General features: G+C 41.2%; 2 protein-coding genes across 2 annotated transcripts; both read right to left on the reverse strand.

Moving 5' to 3' along the window:
* Positions 1-380: 380 nt before the first annotated feature.
* Positions 381-2,937, reverse strand: cacybp (calcyclin binding protein). The gene is made up of 6 exons (XM_021589497.3): positions 2,639-2,937; positions 2,001-2,208; positions 1,783-1,879; positions 1,556-1,655; positions 1,361-1,455; positions 381-1,186 (listed from the first exon to the last, which is right to left on the reverse strand). Exons 1-6 carry the CDS (start codon positions 2,654-2,656, stop codon positions 1,006-1,008), a joined length of 699 nt encoding a protein of 232 aa, XP_021445172.3. The 5' UTR covers positions 2,657-2,937; the 3' UTR covers positions 381-1,005.
* A 6,029-nt stretch (positions 2,938-8,966) lies between these two features.
* On the reverse strand, positions 8,967-12,405 carry mrps14 (mitochondrial ribosomal protein S14). The gene is made up of 3 exons (XM_021589498.3): positions 12,310-12,405; positions 10,235-10,399; positions 8,967-9,472 (listed from the first exon to the last, which is right to left on the reverse strand). Exons 1-3 carry the CDS (start codon positions 12,379-12,381, stop codon positions 9,290-9,292), a joined length of 420 nt encoding a protein of 139 aa, XP_021445173.1. The 5' UTR covers positions 12,382-12,405; the 3' UTR covers positions 8,967-9,289.
* Positions 12,406-26,894: the final 14,489 nt, after the last annotated feature.

Here is a 26,894-nt window from a genome sequence, read left to right on the forward strand (position 1 = left end):
TTATGTCACACCTGCAGTAGATCACAGATTTCAGGTAATCAGGGCTCAAATCACCTGGTTTATAATGGCAAATAATCAGTGGCTTGGTTAATTCAGGATCTGGACATACAGTAGGTCAACCCTTTCTAAGCTTTACATGTTGAGACGCTGTGTTCAAAATGGTACATTTTCAGCAATCGGAAAGCTGCTTCCTTGGTTTTAGGCATAAAATACATATTACAAATAAAGAATGTTTCTTTTTAATAAAGGTTCCTGCTAATAATTGCCCCCCCGTAATTCAAACAATGGCAAATTCCTTTTTATGTAAATGTCTCTGGGGTCTGCATCTTGATCACTTCACTTGCATTTCAGAACCAAACCATGGAAGGCAACAAGAAACATTTAGAGTGAATAACTTTTACATTTTATTCTGAAATGCATGAATGAATACATACATGAATGCAATTTTACCTTACCACAAATATACTTTGTGATCTGCCTAATAAAGTGGTATTTTAACACAGTTATCACCTTTTGAGTGATTTGAGGATGAACAGTACTGCAAACTTTCATTTTCAACCAGTCTTAAGGACTTAAGAAGGCATTGGAATGCAAAATGAATGTACAAAAAAAAAAAAAATGAATGAAGGACTGGAAGGTTGGTAGATTTAGAGCAGGGGTGTCAAACTCATTCCATGAAGGGCCTAGTGCAGGGTTTTCCAAACTCAGTCCCTGGGATCCCAAGGAGGACACGTTTGGGTTTTTGCCCTAGCACTACAGAGCTGATTCAAATAATCACCAAGTTTAGATAATTTGAATGAGCTCAGGACAGAGTTTGGGAAACGCTGGCCTAGTGTCTGCAGGTTTTTGCTTACAATTAAGACCTAGACAACCAGGTGAGGGGAGCTCTTTACTAATTAGTGATCTTAATTCATGAATTAAGTACGAGGAGCGAAAACATGCAGACACTCGGCTCTAGGTGCAATGAGTTTGACACGTGATTTAGAGGGGGTGGGTGGATCAGGTTCAAAACATGCCCATGTTGTTAATGTCTCCATCTCCTTTGGCTTTCTTGTCCTGGGACTCAGACCAGGCCTTGTTGATGGTGCGCTTCATCTCATCGTCCCCATCAGAGTACATCTTTTTCAGCATGCTCATTAGTCCATCGCTAGGATCAGCATTCTCTTCTGGGTTTACACTGGGCTTACTGTGCAAAAACGACAATGTTATTTGTATTTCTCTAAAAAGGTTTGGCAGTAAACATCTTGAACAGTGTCAAAGTTACAGCTCAATATCCATTACAAGTCTAATCAATTAAGAGTGATTTAATCTTCAACCATTCAATTATTTGGTTTAGCACACTAAATTGTGTTTGACTTACTCTTTTTCTTTGATCTGTTTCTGCACCTGTGTTAAGCATTCCCACTTCTTGGTAGTCTTCTTCTTACACATTACCAGGACCATATCTGTTTTAATCTATAAAAAATAAGGATATGACAAGGGATGTCATTTACACTTTGCCCAGATAAAGTATTGCAGTTTACAATGTTGATGTAAATCTAAAAGAATCAAACACCTTTTTAGAGCTGTCCTGAACATTAACAGGATTAAGAAGATTGTTGATTGTCATTTGATGGTTCTTCCCATCCAAATCGTTCACAAGTAGAACGAAAGACCTGTATGCAGGAAACAATAGATCAGTTTAAATAAAAAAATAAAAAAAAACAGGCAAAGGTGTTGACTAAGAGAGAGCAAAAGGGATTGAAGCATTTATCAATGTGACATGACTAAAACATAGCCTACCTCTCTGTGAAAGTGACCTTCACATTTTCTGGTGCAATCTTGTGTACGCCATTGAGGGTGATGTAGATTTTGACAAAATTTTCTGATTGGTCCCACCCTGCGTCAAAGAACATGCATTCATTGTAAAAGCAGCAGTTGCCTACATTTTTTACATTAGTGTTTGCTAGCCGAGCTGCTAGGAAAGCAATTCATACTCTTAGATATTACAAAAGTAGTACCATAGTTGTTTATTTTGACTGTGTATGCTTTTGAGGCAGAGGTTGGATCTGCCTCCCTTTTTGCCAGCTGCTCTTTCTGATGTCGCTTCACTGATATCTCCTTCTCAATCTTCTTCTGTTCCAGTTTGAGGACATCCTGAACACGTGTTCTCTCAGACTTCTCCAGAAGACTGGCGATCTCCAGTAGGTCTGTCTCCAACTGGTTGATCTAAGTATATAAAAAAACATTTATGCCTCTACATCGAGAATAAAGCTAACGTTAGCTAGCAAACATTGATTTGCAACAGCTAGCTAGTAAGCAACTCGTTAGCTAGCTAACAAGTAAGTTAGCCGTCACACCAAGACGCCAACACTAAGCTAGCACACATCGCTAACTAAAGTGAACTAGCTACTTGACATGCCACGGTTGACTTCATATTTAGTTAACGTTACTGAGTACAATTTAGATAATATTAAAATGACTAGAATTAAGTATTCTAGCTCATTCCTAATTATATGGCGCAACATCAGCTAGCTTGCTAACGATAACATCCCATATAAGCATTGGTAGCTAACTGGCAAGTAACCAGGCTGAGAAGACTTTCACCGGGCTATTTTCATGCAATCCTCAGCAGTCCCATAACATGATGGCTAATTACCTGTTCGCTGAGGTCCATTTCGTCGTTTATTCTGTAAGGTTTATATGGGTGTGTTTTGGATAGATTAACAGCGAAGTTTCCAATGCTCCTTTGTAACAATGAAAATGCTCCGTCTAGAGCGATTGGTGTTTCACTTGAGTTCCGCCAATATTTTCACCTTTCGCTATCGGTCAAAATGTGCACTGTACAATGTCCAATGATACCTGAAAATCAATTTGCCTACTAATCATTTTTTTCCACTTTTCTTTCACATTACTCGAGTTGAAGGAAACAAGTACAACTACTATTTGGCTCAGAATAAAAATCGACAGTGTATTTAGATGAAATCACTATATTTGCTCTGAGACGCAGTAGTAGTACGTTTTATTGGTTTCTCGCAGTCACACTGAATTGTACACATTTACAATCATAACATCAATCATATATAATTATCGAATAGTACAATCCTAAACTAGCAAATCACTTGTGCAATATGCCGAAATCGCTCTGCAATTTCCTGGTTGCTAAAATTCTAATAGTTAGCCTAATTTCAGTTTGTGACAAAACAAGCAATTCATTAGTGTTGAGAATCAACGTACCATCTAACCCGCTGTACAATATAATGTCAATAACCAAAAACATTGTATTTTCAGCTGGTTGAAGCTGGTGTACAAAACTGAAAGTAAAGACACAAAAACTAAACATAAGAACGGAAAGTATACAAATAGTGCACATAGAACTGATCTACCGCTTCTTATATACTGACAAAGAATATAAAGGCAACAATTTCAATGATTTTAATGAGTTATAGTTTATATAAGGAAATCAGTCAAATAAAATAAATTAATCAGGCCCTAATCTATGGATCTCACATGACTGGGCAGGGGTGCAGCCATGGGTGGGCCTGGGAGGGCATAGACCCACCCACTTGGCAGCCAGGCCTACCCACAGGCCACTGAGGAGCCCAGCCAATCAGAATGAGTTTTTCCCCACAAAGGGGCTTTATTAAAGTGGTCCTGGGCTGGTGTGGTTACACGTGGTCTGCGGTTGTGAGGCCAGTTGGACTTAATACCAAGTTCTCTAAAACGACGTTGGGGTGGCTTATGGTAGATGCAGTATCTGGGATCTACATCTGTTTATATTAGTTACTGTGCTGTTACTAAGCAGTAATGCATTACGGCAGTGTTACGTTACTACACCTAATAGGAAATGCACATGCGCACTGGGGTGCCGGGAACTGTAGAGGACGAGGGGTTTTGACTAAACGAAAACTAACTGTACTCCCGTCTCCTGCCTGGTCATTTCTCCACAACACAAATATTACAGTAGAGAAATTAACATTAAATTATCTGGCAACAGCTCTGGTGGACATTCCTGCAGTCAGCATGCCAATTGCACACTCCCTCAAAATCTGTGACAATGTGTTGTGTGACAAAACTGCACATTTTAGAGTGGCCTTTTATTGTCCCCAGCACAAGGTACACCTGTGTAATGATCATACTGTTTAATCAGCATCTTGATATGCCACACCTGTCATGTAGGTTCACAATATTAACATTCAATGTGTCAAAATATATGATCATTCACAAGGAATGTGAATGTGATCAACATTTACAGTAATATACATACACAATATATTTTATTTCAGCTCATGAAAACATGGGACCAACACAAATCAAATCAAATTGTATTTGTCACATGCACATGCGCTTACAAGCCCTTAACCAACATTGCAGTTCAAGAAATAGAGTAAAGAAAATATTAACAAAATAAACTAAAGTGAAGAAAAAAAATCTCAAAATCAAAAAGTAACACAAGAAAATTACATAACAATAATGACGGGGTACGGGTACCGAGTCAATGTGCAGGGGTACAGGTTAGTTGAGGTAATTTGTAAAGTGACTATGCATCGATAATAAACAGCGAGTAGCAGCAGTGTAAAAACAAAGGGGTGGTCAATGTAAATAGTCCAGGTGGCCATTTGATTCATTGTTCAGAAGTCTTATGGCTTGGGGGTAGAAGCTGTTTAGGAGCCTTTTGGTCCGCTTGCAGTGCGGTAGCAGAGAGAAAAGTCTATGACTTGGGGGACTGGAGTCTTTGACAATTTTTTTGTGCCTTCCTCTGACACCGTCTAGTATATAGGTCCTGGATGTCAGGAAGCTTGGCCCCAGTGATGTACTGGGCCGTACGCACTACCCTCTGTAGCGCCTTACAGTCAGATGCCGAGCAGTTGCCATACCAGGCGGTGATGCAACCGGTCAGGATGCTATCGATGGTGCAGCTGTATAACTTTTTGAGGATCTGGGGACCCATGCCAACTTGACATGTTGCGTTGATATTTTTGTTCAGTACTTTCTTTCAATGAGAATGACAGATCTATAGCTCACATTTCTATGTGAATTTGGTCAGGTCGCCCAAAACGTTACATATTGCAGTTTTAATATAATACATTTTTAAAATATGCCTTCCTAATACTGAGTTGCATCCCCTTTTGCCCTCAGGACAGCCTCAAATCGTCGGGGCATGGACTACAAAGTGTCGAAAGCATTCCACAGGGATGCTGGCCCATGTTGACTCCACAGTTGTGTCAAGTTGGCTGGATGTTGGGTGGTGGACCATTCTTGATACACAAGGGAAACGGTTAAGTGTGGAAAAACCCAGCAGCGTTGCAGTTCTCGAGACACTTAAATCAGTGCGCCTGGCACCTACTACCATAGCCTGTTCAAAGGCACTTAAATATTTTGTCTTGCCCATTCACCCTCAGAACGGCATACATACATAAGCCATGTCTCAAGGCTTGAAAATCCTTATTCAACCTGTCTCTCCTTCTCTTTATCAAAACCGATTGAAGTGGATTTAAAATGTGACATCAATAAGGGATCATAGCTTTACCTGGTCAGTTTGTCATGGAAAGAGCAGATGTTCCTAATGTTTTGTACACTGTGTATACAAAACAACAATACTATGACAACAAGGTTAGGGGTGGCAGCTTTAGAAAATACATCTTTAGAGTTCTTAGGCAGGCATTTTTAAGGCCCTGGGCTATTTGGTGTGTGCATTGGTCTGTTTAGTGAATGGGAGAGTTCTGATAATGGCCTGTGCGTGTCATGGGAGTGTTCAGTTTGTGGATGTTTGCCCGTCCAGTAATTTGCCATCTAGTTGGGGTGAGCCAGTCTGAAAACTGGGAGTTCTGCAAGGATTTAGCAAATAGGAGTCTACAGCAATGACCATGTTTACATGCACACAGTATTCTGGATAGTAGCTCAATCCCGCTTAAGGTCTTATTCGGGATAAGCTGTTTACACACACCTTTGATATTCCGCTCATGAGTATCCCTGTACCCATAAATAAACAGAATATTCATAATTTAAGTATATGGGTTAAATGGAATAGTAACTAAAATCTGAACACTGACTGTAGGCCTATAAACTCTCACATGTAGCATAATATAATCATAATTATATTAACTTTGCAGAATTATGCATTTCTTGCAGTGAAAATATTCAACAAATGTTAATTTTGTCTCGGGAACAGGAGTGGAGAAATATTTATTTCAGCATCTCTTGAGATAATGCAAATGTGTGTAATACAGTGCCTTGCGAAAGTATTCGGCCCCCTTGAACTTTGCGACCTTTTGCCACATTTCAGGCTTCAAACATAAAGATATAAAACTGTATTTTTTTGTGAAGAATCAACAACAAGTGGGACACAATCATGAAGTGGAACGACATTTATTGGATATTTCAAACTTTAACAAATCAAAAACTGAAAAATTGGGTGTGCAAAATTATTCAGCCCCCTTAAGTTAATACTTTGTAGCGCCACCTTTTGCTGCGATTACAGCTGTAAGTCGCTTGGGGTATGTCTCTATCAGTTTTGCACATCGAGAGACCTACATTTTTTCCCATTCCTCCTTGCAAAACAGCTCGAGCTCAGTGAGGTTGGATGGAAAGTATTTGTGAACAGCAGTTTTCAGTTCTTTCCACAGATTCTCGATTGGATTCAGGTCTGGACTTTGACTTGGCCATTCTAACACCTGGAAATGTTTATTTTTGAACCATTCCATTGTAGATTTTGCTTTATGTTTTGGATCATTGTCTTGTTGGAAGACAAATCTCCGTCCCAGTCTCAGGTCTTTTGCAGACTCCATCAGGATTTCTTCCAGAATGGTCCTGTATTTGGCTCCATCCATCTTCCCATCAATTTTAACCATCTTCCCTGTCCCTGCTGAAGAAAAGCAGGCCCAAACCATGATGCTGCCACCACCATGTTTGACAGTGGGGATGGTGTGTTCAAGGTGTTGCTTTTACGCCAACATAACGTTTTGCATTGTTGCCAAAAAGTTCAATTTTGGTTTCATCTGACCAGAGCACCTTCTTCCAGATGTTTGGTGTGTCTCCCAGGTGGCTTGTGGCAAACTTTAAACGACACTTTTTATGGATATCTTTAAGAAATGGCTTTCTTCTTGCCACTCTTCCATAAAGGCCAGATTTGTGCAATATACGACTGATTGTTGTCCTATGGACAGAGTCTCCCACCTCAGTTGTAGATCTCTGCAGTTCATCCAGAGTGATCATGGGCCTCTTGGCTGCATCTCTGATCAGTCTTCTCCTTGTATGAGCTGAAAGTTTAGAGGGACGGCCAGGTCTTGGTAGATTTGCAGTGGTCTGATACTCCTTCCATTTCAATATTATCGTTTGCACAGTGCTCCTTGGGATGTTTAAAGCTTGGGAAATATTTTTGTATCCAAATCCGGCTTTAAACTTCTTCACAACAGTATCTCGGACCTGCCTGGTGTGTTCCTTGTTCTTCATGATGCTCTCTGCGCTTTTAACGGACCTCTGAGACTATCACAGTGCAGGTGCATTTATACGGAGACTTGATTACACACAGGTGGATTGTATTTATCATCATTAGTCATTTAGGTCAACATTGGATCATTCAGAGATCCTCACTGAACTTCTGGAGAGAGTTTGCTGCACTGAAAGTAAAGGGGCTGAATAATTTTGCACGCCCAATTTTTCCGTTTTTGATTTGTTAAAAAAGTTTGAAATATCCAATAAATGTCGTTCCACTTCATGATTGTGTCCCACTTGTTGTTGATTCTTCACAAAAAAATACAGTTTTATATCTTTATGTTTGAAGCCTGAAATGTGGCAAAAGGTCGCAAAGTTCAAGGGGGCCGAATACTTTCGCAAGGCACTGTATGTTATCTTGACACTGTTATGCAAGCAGTCAGCATTCCAACCACATAACATATGCACCCAAGACCAACTGAAGTCTTTTCAGAAACATGTTTTGAAGTTCTCAGCTTTTCATTTCTTTAAAACCGGTCAAACTGATGACATTTGGCTTTTTGCACAGATCCAATCTTTCCACTGTTTTGGACTTATTGTGTTTTCTCCCCGGTCCTTAAATGAAACCGACTACTTTACCGGTGTTAAATAGATTACTAATGCATTCATTCTGTTGATGGAAGTAATTCTAGTGAGCACTACTTTTAGTCTTCTGGGGCAACAACTTATAACAGAAGAGAAGCTGCATGTTCAAACTATAGCTGACAAACAAATGGCCTACCAAATGTCAGAAATTATAAGTAGAAACATGTCTAAATTAGGGGTGAAAGTAGTCAGTAGTCAATTATTTATTGTAGGCTAAATTATGGTGGATCAAACTGCTCAGGTAGCCTACTTTTTGAAGTGATATGTTTGACAGTCAGATGAAAACATCACAACACCCATGATATGTGCAACTGAGCCTGTGCAGACCGCAAAAACATCAGTAAACAGGATGAGATGTTTACATGCCACAGTATCCCGTTTTAGATCAGCATATCCCAGGCATCTTATCCAGGTTTCTCATAACTGGGATACAAGCCTTTTCAGGTTATTGTAAACGGGATGATGTTTATATTTGTCAACTCAAAAACAGAATACTTGAGTATCCCGAATAATAACGGGACACTTGTGTGCATGTAAACGTAGTTAATGTCTCAGGGATAAATGTGAGCCACACTGGTTGTGAAAAAGATCTGGCTGTGAAAAAGATCTGTGAAAAGACCTGATGTCATTGTTCAAAAGACCAGTTAGTGAAAAAAATGTTTAACGAATTGGGCTCCCATTGAATATTTACATTCAATAATGGAAAAGACACTTTGCTAGTGGAAGCACTTTGTCAGAATGATAACAAGTGAATGGACAACCTCATTTGAGCACTGTGACCTCTCAGACATACCAAATGGTTAATTGAACATAGAAAATGATAAGTTATCTCAGGAGCATCCTTGACATAAGGCTTTTTACAACGCCAACAGCAAAGCACCGATTCTCATTAAAAGGCAATCAGGGGATTCAAACATACATCCTTTTATTTGTTTTAATACAGTTGACACCTTTAAGCTGTCAGTTGCAACCTTCAATTAACAATTCAAAGTGGTGTGGAAAAGAAAAACAGAGTTCACAGCATAGTGTACTGTGTTGGTCCGGTCGCCCGACAATGACTAACCCTAATCACCAGTAGTGTAGTAGAGGATAAATGCACGTAAATGCTTTTATATTTTGCACGAGTGTTTACCCGTCTTCTGCAGGTTTAGGGACCATTACTTTACTCACTGCAAACGATGACCACCTATTATCATTATTTTTTACCACTACATCATTGAGATAAATAAAATCACCACATGGCCCGCTGTATTCCAGACATCTGGTTGTGGTCCGCCAGGTGACGGAAGACTATGCGACTGAGACGCCACCTGCGCTTGACGCCCCGCGGCCGTGAGGTCATCACACATCTATTCCGGATTCGTACTGGGCAGCTGTCACGTGGTAGCGCGGCGATTTCTTTATCGGCAACATCCTGCAAGGATAGTTATTTGGCTTAATATTCATCAAATATAAGCTACTCAAACAAGTTGTAGTTACCATTAATGAAATTATAATTGATGTTATCATAGGACATCCCGCCCCAGTAGTTTCAAGTTTCAATGTCACGCTCACAAGTACAGTGAAATGCCTTTCTTGCAAGCTCTAAACCCCACAACGCAGTAATCAATATCAGTGTGGCACTAAAAGCAACATAAGGGGGGGAGGAATAAGAACATGATCTGTGCTTTCGAGATGTTGACGATGAGTATGACGTGTCTTTTCTCATTAACGACAGCTCTGCTAGCGTTAATGTCAAAATACATTCTTTACTCACCGAATATGGAGTATTACTGGGCAATGATCTTCATTTACTCCCTTTATGGCCAGTATGTACGTCCAAAAATTTACAAGCAACTAAAAAAAAAATGCCACTTTGGCACCTCCAATGTTGGCACCTCCAGCTGTTGTAGACTTACGACCTGTGCATGGCAGTAATGAGTGATTGGAGGTGCCAAATAGGATTTTTTTCAGTTGCTTGTAATTAGAAAATATAATTTTTGTTGCTGTCTAATGGGAGTTTGAATCAAAACTTCCTAGGCGTTAGAGAAGCCACGTCATACTCATCGTCGGCATCTCTAAAGCACAGATACTGGGGCAAGAACATCCCAACAAACTATTTAACAAAACACAAAATACTGAACATTACAACCACAGAAAAGATAGTTGAAGCACAATATGCATAATTGTGGGCTACCTGAAGCTCCTTGGGGAGAACAGTGTTCTTCCTTAGTGCATTGATCCGTAGTCTTTCATCTGCATAGTCAAAGGCCATCTGCCTTCTCTTCACGTCGCGTAGCATTCTCCAGTCAACATAGTACCCTCTGACTTGCTCCACCACACTCCAGCAGCTTCTCAGAGTCTGGAACACAGACATGAAGTTGAGAAACCATACACAGATGATAGCATACAGGAGATCTACCTCTGGTCCACGTTCATGCGTAGGATGCGCATACAGCTAGTAGTGTTGATCCAACGCATGCGTGTGCATCAGAAGCAGAGCCAGTCTGGTGGCACACCCCGCCTTATCTCAGCTCACTGGTCACCATAGCAGCACCCACTTGTAGCACGCGCTCCTGCAGCTATATCTCACTTGTCACCCCCAAAGCCAATTCTTCCTTTGGTTGTCTTTCCTTACAGTTCTCTGCTGCCCATGACTGGAACGAACTGCAAAAATCTCTGAAGCTGGAGACTCATATCTCCCTCACTAGCTTTAAGCGCCAGGTGCAGTGCATAACCCATCTGTAAACGGCCCATCTATCTACCTACCTCATCCTCATACTGTATTTATTTATTTATCTTGCTCCTTTGCACCCCAGTATCTCTACTTGCACATTCATCTTCTGCACATCTATCATTCCAGTGTTTAATTGCTATATTGTAATTACTTCGCCACCATGGCCTATTTATTGCCTTAACTCCCTTATCTTATCTCATTTGCACTCACTGTATATAGACTTTTTGTTTTCTTTTGTTCTACTGTATTATTGAATATGTTTTGTTTATTCCATGTGTAACTTTGTGTTGTTGTATGTGTCGAATTGCTATGCTTTATCTTGGCCAGGTCGCAGTTGCATATGAGAACTTGTTCTCCACTAGCCTACCTGGTTAAATAAAAGTGAAATATATATATTTATTTTTTTAAACACAAAGTGCTGCTCAAACGTTTTCCTTCGAAGTTAGAAGACTTAGCCCAAAAGCTGGCAGATGGCGATAGTCATTTAATAATTAACATACAAAGGAAACACTTTTGCAGCCTGAATAGAGAATGTACGAACCGGTCCACAGTGGATACGAGTGTATAACCGGCTGCATGCAGTCTCTTTGGACGGTAAGCTGAAATGACTCAATATCGCCATCTGCCGGCCTTTGGGCTACAGAAGAATGGCCATGCTTGCAGAGAAAAGCTATCCAGCACTCTAGCAACATCTTTACTTTGGTGAGTTACAAAAATAGATTGAAGCCAGTAGTCACTTAACAAAGTTGGGGAAACAAACATTTTCTATGAAAGGATAAATGGAAAGCATCAGAGCATAGAGGCCATGGTGATCCTGTTAAATTACTAGAGTGGCAATGTCATAAACCCTCAAAGTTCCAAAATGGGGTGAATATGGCAGCCATATTGGTCAGGGAGAAATCTAAACCAGTCTAATTGGAATTAATGGCAGTAGAGGCATGACCCTGATTTTACTTGTGCAGGAAAATAAAATGTGATATTAGAAATCGTGTAATAGAATTAGTCAATCTAAAACATTGTCAAAAAATGATCAATAGTTTATAGAGGTTTTATACACATTTTCTGTATAAATAGCCTCATATGTAAACAGACCATGAATGTCACACATTTTTTTTTTTTGAAAGCTGTGAGTACTGATATGATACAATATCAGTTCCTGTATCAAATTGTCTAAGTCCTATCATCAACTGACTTCAGCCAGTGTATGGCTATAGATTGACTGCATGGTCTGAATGTAATACTGGCTAAATGTATGGAATCACTCCTCAAACTGTCTTGCCTAGTGCAGATAAAATCATTATTTTTACATGATCGTATCACAGCACTGGCATACTATGGTTGACCAACTCCCTGACCTTGATCCCATCATAAGAAGATTCAAATAATTTGTTGTTGTAGCGCGATGGACCAGAGCTAGGCTTTCGTTAGCATACTAGCTAGCAATCCCGTCTTCTCCTCCTCTTTCAGGCTATAAAGTCCACAACTGAAATGTACCCTTGATGAAATCCTTAACAATTATTCAAACGACGTCATACCTGTTTAGGTGTACAAAAGGAGGAGTGAAAAACATTTAACCCCGCAAGTGCAGTCCTACAGGCCGCCGCCATCTTGACAATTGCGTCTTCTTCTGTTCAAAATGTTGATGTGCAGAATACTACCACCTTGCGACAAGGCGGGAGTTGGCCTGCATGTCATTTTTACTGGGTTGTCACCATTACAGCCACAAAGTAAAATTGTCTATATCGCAACAATTTATGAAAACACATTTTTTTTGCCTGAATTTAAGGCATCAGGTTAGCAGTGTGGTTACGTAAGGGTTAAGGTTATTGTTAGATTTAAAATCAGGTTTTGAGAGAAATTGTAGAAATAGGCAGAGTTTAGCCATAATGATATTGTAACTAGTGACGACCTTTTACACTGTGTGAACTCATTCAGGTCAGGTGCAATGCAAATGCAATAAACACAAAATATCTTGAATAACAATAATAAATACAATTAAATTATGCTTTAATGACTCGATCGAGATAGGAAAAAGAGAGAGATTCCCTGCAGAACCCCATTTTCACCTAAGGATGGCAGTATTTGTTCAGTGATGAAGTGATTTGATATCTGAGTCTGAATAATGTTTGGATTTAATCAGTTTCACATCAAATTGGTTGAGGGCAGTCCTTAATAATTTATAAAACAATACAAGTGAATTCTTTCACAATTTCCCACCAGACCATCATCGTATGTAGCTGCTTGAAGATGTGTTCCTGGATAAATACTAACTGCTAATGTGTTCACAATAAAGATACACAATATGGAGCTAAGTTGGAATTTTGAATACAGTTCAACTCATCAAATTCACATTATATAATATGTTATAATGTGAGATACCCTCCCTCGGCCGGCTCTAGGCATAAGTGACATAAGAGGTCGCTTAGGACCCCATGCCGATAGGGGACCCACAACAACAAAAACATGAAAATGATTGATATACAGTGCCTTGCGAAAGTATTCGCCCCCCTTGAACTTTGCAACCTTTTGCCACATTTCAGGCTTCAAACATAAAGATATAAAACTGTATTTTTTTGTGAAGAATCAACAACAAGTGGGACACAATCATGAAGTGGAACGACATTTATTGGATATTTCAAACTTTTTTAACAAATCAAAAACAGAAAAATTGGGCGTGCAAAATTATTCAGCCCCCATAAGTTAATACTTTGTAGCGCCACCTTTTGCTGCGATTACAGCTGTAAGTCGCTTGGGGTATGTCTCTATCAGTTTTGCACATCGAGAGACTGACATTTTTTCCCATTCCTCCTTGCAAAACAGCTCGAGCTCAGTGAGGTTGGATGGAGAGCATTTGTGAACAGCAGTTTTCAGTTCTTTCCACAGATTCTCGATTGGATTCAGGTCTGGACTTTGACTTGGCCATTCTAACACCTGGATATGTTTATTTTTGAACCATTCCATTGTAGATTTTGCTTTATGTTTTGGATCATTGTCTTGTTGGAGGACAAATCTCCATCCCAGTCTCAGGTCTTTTGCAGACTCCATCAGGTTTTCTTCCAGAATGGTGCTGTATTTGGCTCCATCCATCTTCCCATCAATTTTAACCATCTTCCCTGTCCCTGCTGAAGAAAAGCAGGCCCAAACCATGATGCTGCCACCACCATGTTTGACAGTGGGGATGGTGTGTTCAGTGTGATGAGCTGTGTTGCTTTTACGCCAAACATAACGTTTTGCATTGTTGCCAAAAAGTTCAATTTTGGTTTCATCTGACCAGAGCACCTTCTTCCACATGTTTGGTGTGTCTCCCAGGTGGCTTGTGGCAAACTTTAAACGACACTTTTTATGGATATCTTTAAGAAATGGCTTTCTTCTTGCCACTCTTCCATAAAGGCCAGATTTGTGCAATATACGACTGATTGTTGTCCTATGGACAGAGTCTCCCACCTCAGCTGTAGATCTCTGTAGTTCATCCAGAGTGATCATGGGCCTCTTGGCTGCATCTCTGATCAGTCTTCTCCTTGTATGAGCTGAAAGTTTAGAGGGACGGCCAGGTCTTGGTAGATTTGCAGTGGTCTGATACTCCTTCCATTTCAATATTATCGCTTGCACAGTGCTCCTTGGGATGTTTAAAGCTTGGGAAATATTTTTGTATCCAAATCCGGCTTTAAACTTCTTCACAACAGTATCTCGGACCTGCCTGGTGTGTTCCTTGTTCTTCATGATGCTCTCTGCACTTTTAACGGACCTCTGAGACTATCACAGTGCAGGTGCATTGATACGGAGACTTGATTACACACAGGTGGATTGTATTTATCATCATTAGTCATTTAGGTCAACATTGGATCATTCAGAGATCCTCACTGAACTTCTGGAGAGAGTTTGCTGCCCTGAAATTAAAGGGGCTGAATAATTTTGCACGCCCAATTTTTCAGTTTTTGATTTGTTAAAAAAGTTTGAAATATCCAATAAATGTCGTTCCACTTCATGATTGTGTCCCACTTGTTGTTGATTCTTCACAAAAAAATACAGTTTTATATCTTTATGTTTGAAGCCTGAAATGTGGCAAAAGGTCGCAAAGTTCAAGGGGGCCGAATACTTTCGCAAGGCACTGTATATATATATATATATATATATATATATATATATATATATATATATATATATATATATATATATATATATATATATATATATATATATATATATATATATATATACAGTACCAGTCAAACGTTTGGACACACCTACTCTGTTGTTAATTTGTTTACAGAGAAATAGCATTGTATTTGGTCAAACACAATATTTTCCAACAGTTTGCTGAGAGCTGGCAGCAAGCTTATAGGGCTGCTGTTAGAACCAGTAAAGGTTGCTTTACCACTCTTGGTTAGCGGAATTACTTTGGCTCCCCTCCATGCCTGAGGACAAAGACTTTCCTCTAGGCTCAAATTAAAAATATGACACATAGGAGTGGCTATAGAGTCAGCTACCATCCTCAGTAGCTTTCCATCTAAGTTGTCAATGCCAGGAGGTTTGTCATTATTGATCGATAACTATTTTTCCACCTCTCCCACACTAACTTTACAATATTCAAACATACAATGCTTTTCTTTCATTATTTGTTTTTTTTATGCATGAATACAATTGCTCACTGTTCGTTGTTGGCATTTTCTTCCAAAGTTTGCCCACTTTGCCAATGAAATAATAATTAAAATAATTGGCAACATCAAATGGTTTTGTGATGAATAAGCCATCTGATTCGATGAAATAATTTGTTGAATTTGTCTTTCTGCCCATAATTACATTTAAAGTACTCCAAAGTTTTTTCTATATCATTGATCTTGGCTTCATAATAAAGTGTCTTCTTCTTTTCGTTGAGTTTAGTCACATCATTTCTCAATTTGCAGTAAGTAAGCCAGTCAGATGTGCATCCAGACTAATTAGCCACTCCTTTTTTCCCGTTTCTTTCAACCGTACCATTTTTCAATTGCTCATCAATCAATGGAGCCTTAACAGTTCTAACAGTCAGTTTCAGGTGCATGTTTATCAATAATTGGAAGAAGCAACTTCATAAATTCATCAAGTGCAGCGTCTGGATGCTCCTCATTAATCACATCAGACCAACAAATACACTATTTTAGGCCCAGCTTTTGGAACTTTGGCTTTCCTGGATATACCCACTATATTGTGATCACTGCATCCAATGGATACAGCTTTAGAAAAAAGTTATAGTAAAAATGTGATCGATACATGTGGATGATCTTGTTCCTGTAGTGTTTGTAAACACCCTGGTAGGTTGATTAATAACTTGAACCAGATTACAGGCACTGGTTACAGTAAGAAACTTCCTCTTGAGTGGACAGATTGATGAAACCAGTCAATATTCAGGTCCCTAAGAAAGTAGGCCTATCTGTTTACATCACATACACTATCAAGCATTTCATACTTATTATTTAGATACTGACTGTTAGCACTTGGTGGCCAATATCAACACCCCAAAAGAAAAGTCTTTAGAAGTGCCAAGTGAACCTGCAACCACGACACTTCAATAACACTTGACATAAGATTTTCTCTAAGCATTACAGGGATATGGCTCTGAAAATATACAGACAAACTTCCCCCATGAGCATTTCTGTCTCTTCTATAGATGTTATATCCTTGTACTGCTACTGTTGTATCATCAAATTAATTATCTATGTGAGTCTCAGAAATGGCTAATATATGAATATTATCTGGTGTTAGCAAGTTACTGATTTCATGAACCTTATTTCTAAGGCTACAAATATTAATGGACTATTTTCAGGCCTTTCCTGGGTAGTTTATCAGAAATACACATAATACTGAAAAGAGCAAACAAAGCAAGAGAAAAAATATATACATTCAGCAGTCCATTAATCAACTGGTGTGTGTGTGTGCTGCGGGGTTGAAGCTACGAACCCATAGGCTTGGGTCTCTCATCCCCTCCAGGCTTCTGGGAGGCAGGGTGGACAATGAGCCTGTCATAGCTGATGTAAGCAATGTCCCCATGCGTTCTGTCAGCTTTCATGGCTGGGATCAGTTCTTTCCCCTTCTGGTGCACAGCTTCAGGATAGTCCTTGTAGAGGAAGATACATGTTCCTCTCAAGTTCTTGGCTCTTTCCAGAACAGCTGGGCCGGTGGTGGGTTTTCCAGTCCTGTGGGCGCGCTCCACCTATATCTTCCTGTGGCCCATCTTCAATCTTTCGGAGATCATTTCTCTCACTTTGTCCTCAGACTCCATCCAGGTCTCATGTGGAGATTCTGCAATTCCGTCCACAACCATGTTGTTCCTCCGTGATTGTCCCTCAAGATTTATCTATCAGTAAATGACGAGTGACAAACCAACAAGGGTAACATCTCAATTGTCCAAATGTCTTTCTCTCCCTGTGTTTTCTACATCTGCACTAATGAAAAATATCTGGACGATGTAAAACCTATCATCTCTCCCTTCAGTTTGAATAATTCTCCCACCTGTCTCCTGATTCTGCCTCTTCCTGTCCTCATCCTGTTAGTGGTTCTCTCCTCTTCCTTCAGATGAAATCCTGTGTCTAGTGATGTCCGATTGCCCACCAACCTGCGCACTCGACCCGACCCCAACCCCTCCTCCCTCCTAGGTCTGACCACTGGCTGCTTTCTCTCCAACTTCGACTGCCAGTCGTACCCCTCCTCAAGAAACAAACACTTCTCAAACAGGTATAATTTCTTTCTTTTCTATCTGTAAACTGTGTCGGAACAGCACTGAACAAATCAGATTCAGTTGTTAACTAAACATACAATTAATTTGTGCTATATCTTGAACTTAGCCCGCCTTCAAGACCCGAGATTTTGTATTTCGATCTAGCAGTATAACACTAACCCGTCATGTGAGTTAGTTACATGTTGCCAAATCTTGTTGCCGCAGACAGGAAGCAGAATGGCGCATGTGAGGGGTGGTAGCATCTAACAGTTTTATTTCATTATTTCCTGGACACTGCTTGGTGATGCAAACAACGCATATCTTTTCAGAACCATCCACTGACCACGGATATACCCTCCGACATGGTAAAAATATAGCAAAACCGGCACAGACACAGGTCGGTAAATAAGTCGCACGGATGGTTTGCTCCTGTTCTTCAGGATCTAGGGGTTCTGCCATGTTCTGAGACACCTACTGTATCCCCTCCCCAGACCTGGACCCACCTGATGTCCTCTAGGGGTTCTGCCATGCTCTGAGACACCTACTGTATCCCTTCCCCAGACCTGGACCCACCTGATATCCTCTAGGGGTTCTGTCATGCTCTGAGACACCTACTGTATCCCTTCCCCAGACCTGGACCCACCTGATGTCCTCTAGGGGTTCTGTCATGCTCTGACACACCTACTGTATCCCTTCCCCAGACCTGGACCCACCTGATGTCCTCTAGGGGTTCTGTCATGCTCTGAGAATCCTACCGTATTCCTTCCCCAGGCCTGGACCCACCTGATTTCCTCTAGGGGCTCTGTCATGCTCTGAGACACCTACTGTATCCCTTCCCCAGACCTGGATCTACCTGATTTCCTCTAGGGGTTCTGTCGTGCTCTGAGACACCTACTGTATCCCTTCCCCAGACCTGGATCTACCTGATGTCCTCTAGGGGTTCTCTCATGCTCTGAGACACCTACTGTATCCCTTCCCCAGACCTGGATCTACCTGATGTCCTCTAGGGGTTCTGTCATGCTCTGAGACACCTTCCGCAGACCTGGATCTACCTGATGTCCTCTAGGGGTTCTGTCATGCTCTGAGACACCTACTGTATCCCTTCCCCAGACCTGGATCTACCTGATGTCCTCTAGGGGTTCTGTCATGCTCTGAGAATCCTACTGCATCCCAGACCTGGATCTACCTGATGTCCTCTAGGGGTTCTGTCATGCTCTGAGACACCTACTGTATTCCTTCCCCAGACCTGGATCTACCTGATGTCCTCTAGGGGTTCTGTCATGCTCTGAGACACCTACAGTATTCCTTCCCCAGACCTGGATCTACCTGATGTCCTCTAGGGGTTCTGTCATGCTCTGAGACACCTACTGTATTCCTTCCCCAGACCTGGATCTACCTGATGTCCTCTAGGGGTTCTGTCATGCTCTGAGACACCTACTGTATTCCTTCCCCAGACCTGGATCTACCTGAAGTCCTCTAGGGGTTCTGTCATGCTCTGAGACACCTACTGTATTCCTTCCCCAGACCTGGATCTACCTGATGTCCTCTAGGGGTTCTGTCATGCTCTGAGAAGCCTACCGCATCCCGGAACTGGATCTACTTGATGTCCTCCATGATCAACCACCCTCCAAGATTCCACTTTTCATTACATGTGGTTTGATCTAATCTGCTATGGACATGACTTTGACATATCATCCTGGGCACAGTGAGATACACTGATGCACTACATACGCTAGCACTGCAAACAGCTGTGCCTGGACTTTACAGTCTCCCTCTTCAAGTCCACCCTCTGAGACTGGCTGCCCGTCGAGTGAAAGTGACTGTCAGAACCACTTGTAGCACCCACCTCTTTTCTCTATCCCACACGCCAGAACTGAGATTTTAAAATATCAGACCCTACTTCTCCCAAGACTGTCCCCATCTCATATTATGTACTTTACTTGTCATTCATACTCCTGTTTTCTCAACTAAATTGTATTTTATTGTTTGTGTTGATGTTTGCCTATACTCATGTATTTCAGTCTGTAACTGCCATGCGGGTATATACAATAAAATCAACAAGTTCATGACACACCTCTTCCACAAAACATTGCCAGGTTGTTTTTTTACACAGGTTGTTCATTTAATGAATTGTTGTAAATCCCTGTTGGTATTCGTGAGTTTGACATTATTCAACTGTCTGTTGTGTCCTGCATTATATTCAACTACAAGTGTACTGCTGTATTACTGAGCTATGCCTATGTCATGTGGTGGAGTCTGGGAAACATAATCATAAAAGGACTAATAGCAAGACAAGACAAGGGAAGGGAAGCTCAAAATATGCCAGCCAGAGAAGCCAGTGTATGAATTGAACTGATTTGCACATGAATTAAGTGTTAATGGGAGCTCACTTTGTGATCTGCAAGGTAAGTTAATGCACAGTTGTCTTTGCTAATTTGAAAACTAAGTACAGTTTTTAATGTTGTTTAAATATTTAGGTACCCAAAAGTAATTCAAAGCAATGTTTTCATCTTAACCAGCAAAATTGTCGCAGAAATTAGCTTTGTTTACATAGCTGGGCTGACAATATTGTCATTTTGGCTGTAATGATCTCAACGCATTAGCTCATCACACCATTGATATAGCGAAGTGCGATAATAGCTTCTCGAATCCCATAGTGACTGGACACTTTTTGGCAGGGGGACACAATTTGACATGACAGACCCCCATTTAATTTCTTTGGCACTCTCACTAAGGTATCATATTAACATGGCATAAGTGGAACCGGACGGTGGATCGTCGCCGGGGGCTCTGGACTGTAGTTCATTGCCAGAGGAACCGGACCGTAGATCGTCGCCGAAGGAACCAGACTGTAGATCGTCGCCGGGGACTCCGGACCGTGGATCGTCGCCGGCGGCTCCGGACCGTGGATCGTCGCCGGCGGCTCCGGACCGTGGATCGTCGCAGGAGGCTCCGGACCGTGGATCGTCGCCGGAGGCTCTGGACTGCCGACCGGCGCCTGAGGCTCCGGACTTCCGACCGTCGCCTGAGGGTCCGGACCAGGGATCGTCACTGCAGGCTTTGTGCCATGGATCATCACGGAGGCTTCGGGCCATGGATCATCACTGGAGGCTTCGTGCCATGGATCATCACTGCAGGCTTCATGCCATGGATCATCACTGCAGGGCTTCGTAGAGCTGGCACAGGACGCACTGGGCTGGAGAGACGCACTGGAGGCCTGGTGCGTGGAGCCGGGCACAGGATATACTGGGCAATGGAGACGCACCGGAGGTCTGGAGCGCAGAGCTGGCACAACCCGTCCTGGCTGGATGCTCACTTTAGCCCGGCAAGTGCGGGGCGCTGGCACAGGACGCACTGGGCTGTGAAGGCGCACCGGAGACACCAAAAAACAACAAAATACAAACAAACGTAAAGTTCTGCAGGCTCCACAGCAACTATGCAAAAACAAGATCCCACAAACTAGGGTGGAAAACAGGCTGCCTAAGTATGATTCCCAATCAGAGAAAACGATAGACAGCTGCCTCTGATTGGGAACATTACCCGGCCAACATAGAAATAGAAAACTAGAATGCCCACCCAAATCACACCCTGACCTAACCAAATAGAGAAATAAAAAGGCTCTCTAAGGTCAGGGCGTAACAATAAGCCATGGCAAAATGTGTAGAATAGCAGGAATTTAGCTGTAAAACTGAGATATTTTCTCCGCCCCATGGCAAAATGTGTAGAATTGCAGGAAACAAACTCTAAAATGTATTTTGTCCCCTCGGCCATCAAATGGGAGGGCAATAAAAAGTTTTACCTGCAAGGTGGGATGGGCGTCCCCCAATTTTTTTTCACTTAGGCCCCCTAAAAGTTCCCTGCCTCACCCACACACTTTCAGACTATATGTGTTTCCCTTGTTTCAGATGGTTGTAGTATTTTTAAAAGACCTGATGTAAAATGCAGCACAATTCACTCCCATCTACTACGTCACTCCACATTGACTTAATCAGTGTCCGAGCCAGCTCTCTAGTTCAACACAAATACCTTCCTCAAGAAGAGTTTAGACATTCTTTCCACTGATATCGAACAAAGCAGACTAATTTAGGTGTAAACAAAATGCAAACTTTCAGGATCGAAGGGTAAAACGTGGTGTTTAAACCACACTGTTTAGGTTTCTATGTCCTCCTGACAATAGGGCAGTGTAACAGCTGGTGGGGAAGTCAGAAGCCTACACACCTTTGCATTAATAAGGATTCAGTAGAATATAGAATATATTAAAGTCGTCTATCAAACCAGTAATCAAATAGGACCTATCATCCTGTGATTGAAAATGTATCATTAGGACAAACAATGAAATGTCCATCTACCTGGGTGGGCGTTGTAAGATTTGAGTCAACACATAAAGTGTATTCGGCTGCAGAGGACAGACCACACAGAGTCACCCTGCAGGTAGAATGTTGCTAGCACACAGTTTGGAACTGTACCCTCTTTGGTGCTGCTATGCAGTGACATCACTGAGCAAAATGCAGCTGTGTGATAAGCAGTTCCTTAGGCATATTTCCCCCCCACAGAAAAGTGTATGGAGTACTAGAAACTGAACACTATACATAATGTTGCATTATCTACAGTGTGATGGGGATGTCAGTTTGGGCTAACCAAACAATAAGGGCATACTATTCCATCCTGTAGTACTAATTAAAATACGCTTTCGTAAGCATAAGCATTTCGTTAAATGGAAAACAACTGAATAGTCTAATAATGCCTAATGCCTGCATACTGTGCCCATATTGGTGGTAATAATTCATTTAGCTGGAGTGTATTATAATCAGCTCATTCATATGGCTTGTTATAATCCCATAATTATCACCATTGCAGAGAGTCTGTAACAGGCGTACCTGAACATGAAAGAATGTAGCAATGACACATATCTTTATTTCTACCCCACAGTTAAACAAATTACCCTCAGATTCTGCAGGATGTCGTCAAGGTTGTACCAGGGATGGAGGCAGACTTCAGACCTGGCTACTGTACTTTACAAATTCAAGAGGCCCATTATTTACATCCAAATGTCCCTGAAAGACTGCCAAATGAAAGGAACAGTGCAGGCCTATTTTTAGGTTTGAATCAATCATTGACAAAGCAATCATACATAAACTGTGAAAGTAATCTAACAACGTGTCCACCTACTTTAACATCCACGGACAGACCAACATGACATAAATTCAAACCAACCATTTAATGGCAGAGCCAATGTAGGTGTTTCAAATGAGGGTGTTCAATAGCCATTTATACCGCATGTGCATTTTTCCTAAGGTTATGCACTGTCTGCCTTGGGGGCAGTTGACTTCAGAACCTTTGGAATGTGCAGCATTGCCCTGGAGAGGCTGTGTCAATCAGCAGTCCTGAGACCTCCCTCTGTCATTACTCAGGGGTTCCAAAGAGGAGTCTCTCGCCCTCTCCATTTCCTCAACTTAATAGTCATTATGGACCATGTGCTATATCTCTTATAGATAACTATCCGATCAAACATAATGTAGTGCAGTTGTTGTCAACTATGATCGAGAGGAGACATCATGTGATCTGGAACTTTTGTTGGGCGAAGTAAAAGGGTGTAGTTCTGTTCAGATTAATCTGAATTTCTAAGAGGGGTTACATTATAGTCATGCTTTGTGTAGGAGCCTAGGTTATATGCTTTCATTGTTAAATTGACACATTTTCAATTTGTTTGATAATGTTGAATGATTTGTTTGACACTTCATGTATAGCCATTAGACGAAGGATGTTTTGTCCTCCTCATATTATGACTGTTTTTGGCATTAACAAGGATATAAAGACAGCAGTGAGCTGCAAGCTCACAGCCAAGCATCACAATAAAACCCAGGCTACTCCATTTCCCACTGTAACTGTTCATCCCATCAAAACACAGAGAACAAAGCCACTTTCATTTGATTCGATCCAAAATGCCAAACAAAATGATAAGGGGAACATTACGTTTCTGAATAGTTTCAGAGCAGCGTCTGTTAACTCACTTAGGGTGGGACCACCAGAACCAACGTGAGATCCTTAAAGCTCAAGCAAGAAACTTTCGACCAGTACCAGTCAAAAAATGTGGACACACCTGCTCATTCAAGGGTTTTTCTTTATTTTCACTATTTTCTACATCAATCTATGAAATAACACATATGGGATCATGTAGTAACCAAAAAAAGTGTTAAACAAATCAAAATATATTTTATATTTGAGATTCTTCAAAGTAGACACCCTTTGTCTTGATGACAGCTTTACACACTCTGATGATAATGACAAGAAAATTAATCTAAGGAGGACCAGTCTAACCTAAAAATGTGTAAGGGAGGATTTCCCCATTGAGTGTCAGTCAAGGTTACATCCTTTTGGAATTACTGTGCCTGGATTTCTTGTTAAACTTCTCAGAAAATGCTTGAAACATCATGAGATGATCATATATCAACATTGAGTGTGCAGTTTGTATCATTGAAACTCTACTAGAGACACACAACTGTAATTCGTGACATTTATGAGGTTTACAAGGGAGTACATCTGTGTTGTTACTGGATAATTTGCATGAGAAATTGCAAAGACTGACAGTACGCCTTTGTAATTTTCTGAGCAGTCCTTGCCGCTTTTCACATGTGGTTGTCCTAACAAGAAATATATTGCCATCAAGAGATTTGCTATTTATGTTTCTGGGGAGAAAATAACATGATGAAATACAAGTGCGAGGGAGAGCATACAAAAGTGTTCCATAAATTATGCCCAGTATTTACACAGCAGCCAACCCTATCTGCTGATTCCAACCACCTGAACAGCAGCTAGCGGAAGGGTGACAGTAATAACAACGGTAAAATGAATTTCACATGGCTTAAATTAAATACAGTACTTGCGAGAGGAAAATGTGTAAATTGAGGTAAAAAAGCGCAAAGGATTAGAAACAAGATTCTGCCACTGATATGAACATTCCTTTGAGGCTGTGAATAACAAAAAAGGAATTTGGGAATATCCTCGTGAAATTCAAACCGTGACTGACTGGGACTAATCAATGTAGAAAACTGTTGAACAAAATTAAAACACAGCAGCCTTTTGTAGTGTACTCTACTTCTTCCCCGGGTACATTGTAACCATATTTACACGTTGACACTTAATGTTCCTCTCTGTGGAATACATGCCTTTCCATCACGTTACTCTTCAGGGTTACGGAGGTTTTGCTTAGTGGGCCTGTTATTGGCTCTCGTCACCCACTGAAGGAGTTTAATAATGTCAGAACTGGGTTACTTCCAATAGGAGAATCCATGGGGAGAATCCTGCCATCTGCGACTCATTAACACTGTTCAAATGAACTGCTACAAAGTACTACCTAAATCCAAGACATTACTTTAAACATCTGAAAGGTGGGCTGCCATTTTTAAGTGTGTAGTTGATCTTACAGGAGAGTTAAATAGTCAAACTCAAACAGCAAAGCTAGCTGCAGCTCTGGCTATTATGTTACCTGAATTAATTAATACATCTCCCTGCGCTTATGAGCTCATGATTAGGGACAGAAGTTTTATGCGATTGGATTCTCATCACATGAAAGGCTTTTTCAAAACAATCTTAAGAACATAGTAACTAAAAAAGTAGTACCAATTTGATTTTTTGTATTTTACCCCCTTTTTCTCCCCAATTTCAATCTTGTCTCATCGCTGCAACTCCCTAATGGGCTCGGGAGGCAAAGGTTGAGTCATGTGTCTTCCGAAACATGACCCGCCAAACCCCGCTTCTTAACACCCACCCGCTTAACCCGGACGCTAGCCACACCTTTGTGTCGGAGGAAACACTGTTCACCTAAAGTCAGCCTGCAGGCGCCCAGCCCGCCACAGGGAGTCTCTAGAGCACGATGAGCCAAGTAAAGCCCCGCCGGCCAAGCCCTCCCCTAACCCGGACAATGCTGGGCCAATTATGCACCGCCCTATGGGGCTCATGATCACGGCCGGTGGTGATACAGCCCGGGATCGAACCCGGCTGTGTAGTGATGCCTCTAGCACTCTTAGACCGCTGTGCCACTCGGGAGGGGCGGTAGTATGTACTTTTATCAGATGATATCCCCCTACTCCAAACAGAAATGGAGCCAATGTTTGTGAGTCTTTCAGCTATTTCCTGGCTCTCTGTTCCTAGACCTCCCACATCACTTTCCTTATCAAAACATTGTAATTTCACTGTGCATGCTGAGTCCCTTGCTAAGATTCAGACTCATTAGCAAGAATGAAGTAAGTCTTAATTTCATTTTACGTCATGTTAACATCCTTAGTGCATTCCTGAATACAAGCTAAATTCCCTTCTCTTCTACCTCCAACTGTTGGCTTTAAGAGTAGCAACTGGTATAGGTCGTCAGACATTAAGGGCCGAATGCCCCAACTCAAATGTTTCAGCAATGTTTTACAGAGGAGATGATTCAATGCTAGACCATGCGATATAATGCCAAGGGCCATGACAACTTGATAAGATTGAACATTCAGTTGAATGTTCCGAGGTTATTTCTCAACTCAGAGGAAGAGTTAATTGCCTCTACTGGCTTTTATCATGTGCCATCCGGTTGTTCTAGAATCTTTACACAGAATGGTTCCAAAAGGGACATTTCTAACTATTATCTGATTTGAGTCATTTCTGCAGACCAGTGAGTCTCTAGCTCGGTGAGCTCTGGGGTAAAGTGTTCCTTAGGTACAGATCTGGGATCAGTGTCTAGGGGCAACTTAACCCTTCACCACCCTGTGATTTCAATCAGTAGTAAGTATTTGTTCTTTAAAGACCATCACACCTGGCCTCAGCTCCAGCTCCAGTTTCACTGAACTATTTCACAGACAGCCGCTATGTCACAGTAATGTGATACCATATTATATATTTAGAGACAAACAGATGCCAGTGAAAAATATTACCAACCTTGACACCTGGAGCCTTTGGTGATGCTGCATGTCCATTAGACAAGGGTGGGTCGATGTGTGGGCGTGAATTCACGTTATTGCATTGGTTTCTATTGTATTTGTGTAAATATTCTTATGTAATTCATCTAAATACTTAGGGAATCAATTCATGATAATCCAAACACTTTGGTACAATAGATGTAACTTTATCCATCATTTGCTATTGTCTCTTGAAGTGTTGCACAATGTGGTCTGAAGGCTATTTCTGATGGTGGTGTTTGTGGTTTTGTACTAGCTTAGGAGAAGTGTTAGCCTGCTGTTTTCCCACAAAGATATCTGTCTTTCCTTGTTCTTCAAAAGGTAGGAACATTTCACAATGGTGCCGTATGCATAAGCCAAACCATGTACAGTATGTATAAACGATTACATGTGTTTTCTTTTGTTTTATTTCAGACCCATCCATCCTTGTAAGGATGACCACATGTAGCGTTTTAGTGGTTAATGTGATGATGCATAAAATCACATTGTAACTAAA

Source organism: Oncorhynchus mykiss, chromosome 28 (assembly GCF_057628025.1).
Source record: "Oncorhynchus mykiss isolate SJ-2025 chromosome 28, ASM5762802v1, whole genome shotgun sequence".
NCBI classification, from domain to species: Eukaryota; Metazoa; Chordata; class Actinopteri; order Salmoniformes; family Salmonidae; genus Oncorhynchus; species Oncorhynchus mykiss.

Bases quoted from the DNA above. Each gene is read 5' to 3' on its own strand.
- mrps14 (XM_021589498.3), bottom strand. From the start codon at position 12,381: ATGGCGGCGGCCTGTAGGACTGCACTTGCGGGGTTAAATGTTTTTCAC. The intron at 10,400-12,309 runs GTATGACGTCGT...TCTGTGTTCCAG, and splicing joins CCTTTTGTACACCTAAACAG to ACTCTGAGAAGCTGCTGGAG. The intron at 9,473-10,234 runs GTAGCCCACAAT...CTATCCTTGCAG, and splicing joins TTCTCCCCAAGGAGCTTCAG to GATGTTGCCGATAAAGAAAT.
- cacybp (XM_021589497.3), bottom strand. The intron at 1,656-1,782 runs GTAGGCTATGTT...TCCTGCATACAG, and splicing joins AAGGTCACTTTCACAGAGAG to GTCTTTCGTTCTACTTGTGA. The intron at 1,187-1,360 runs GTAAGTCAAACA...GTTTTTGCACAG, and splicing joins AAACAGATCAAAGAAAAAGA to TAAGCCCAGTGTAAACCCAG.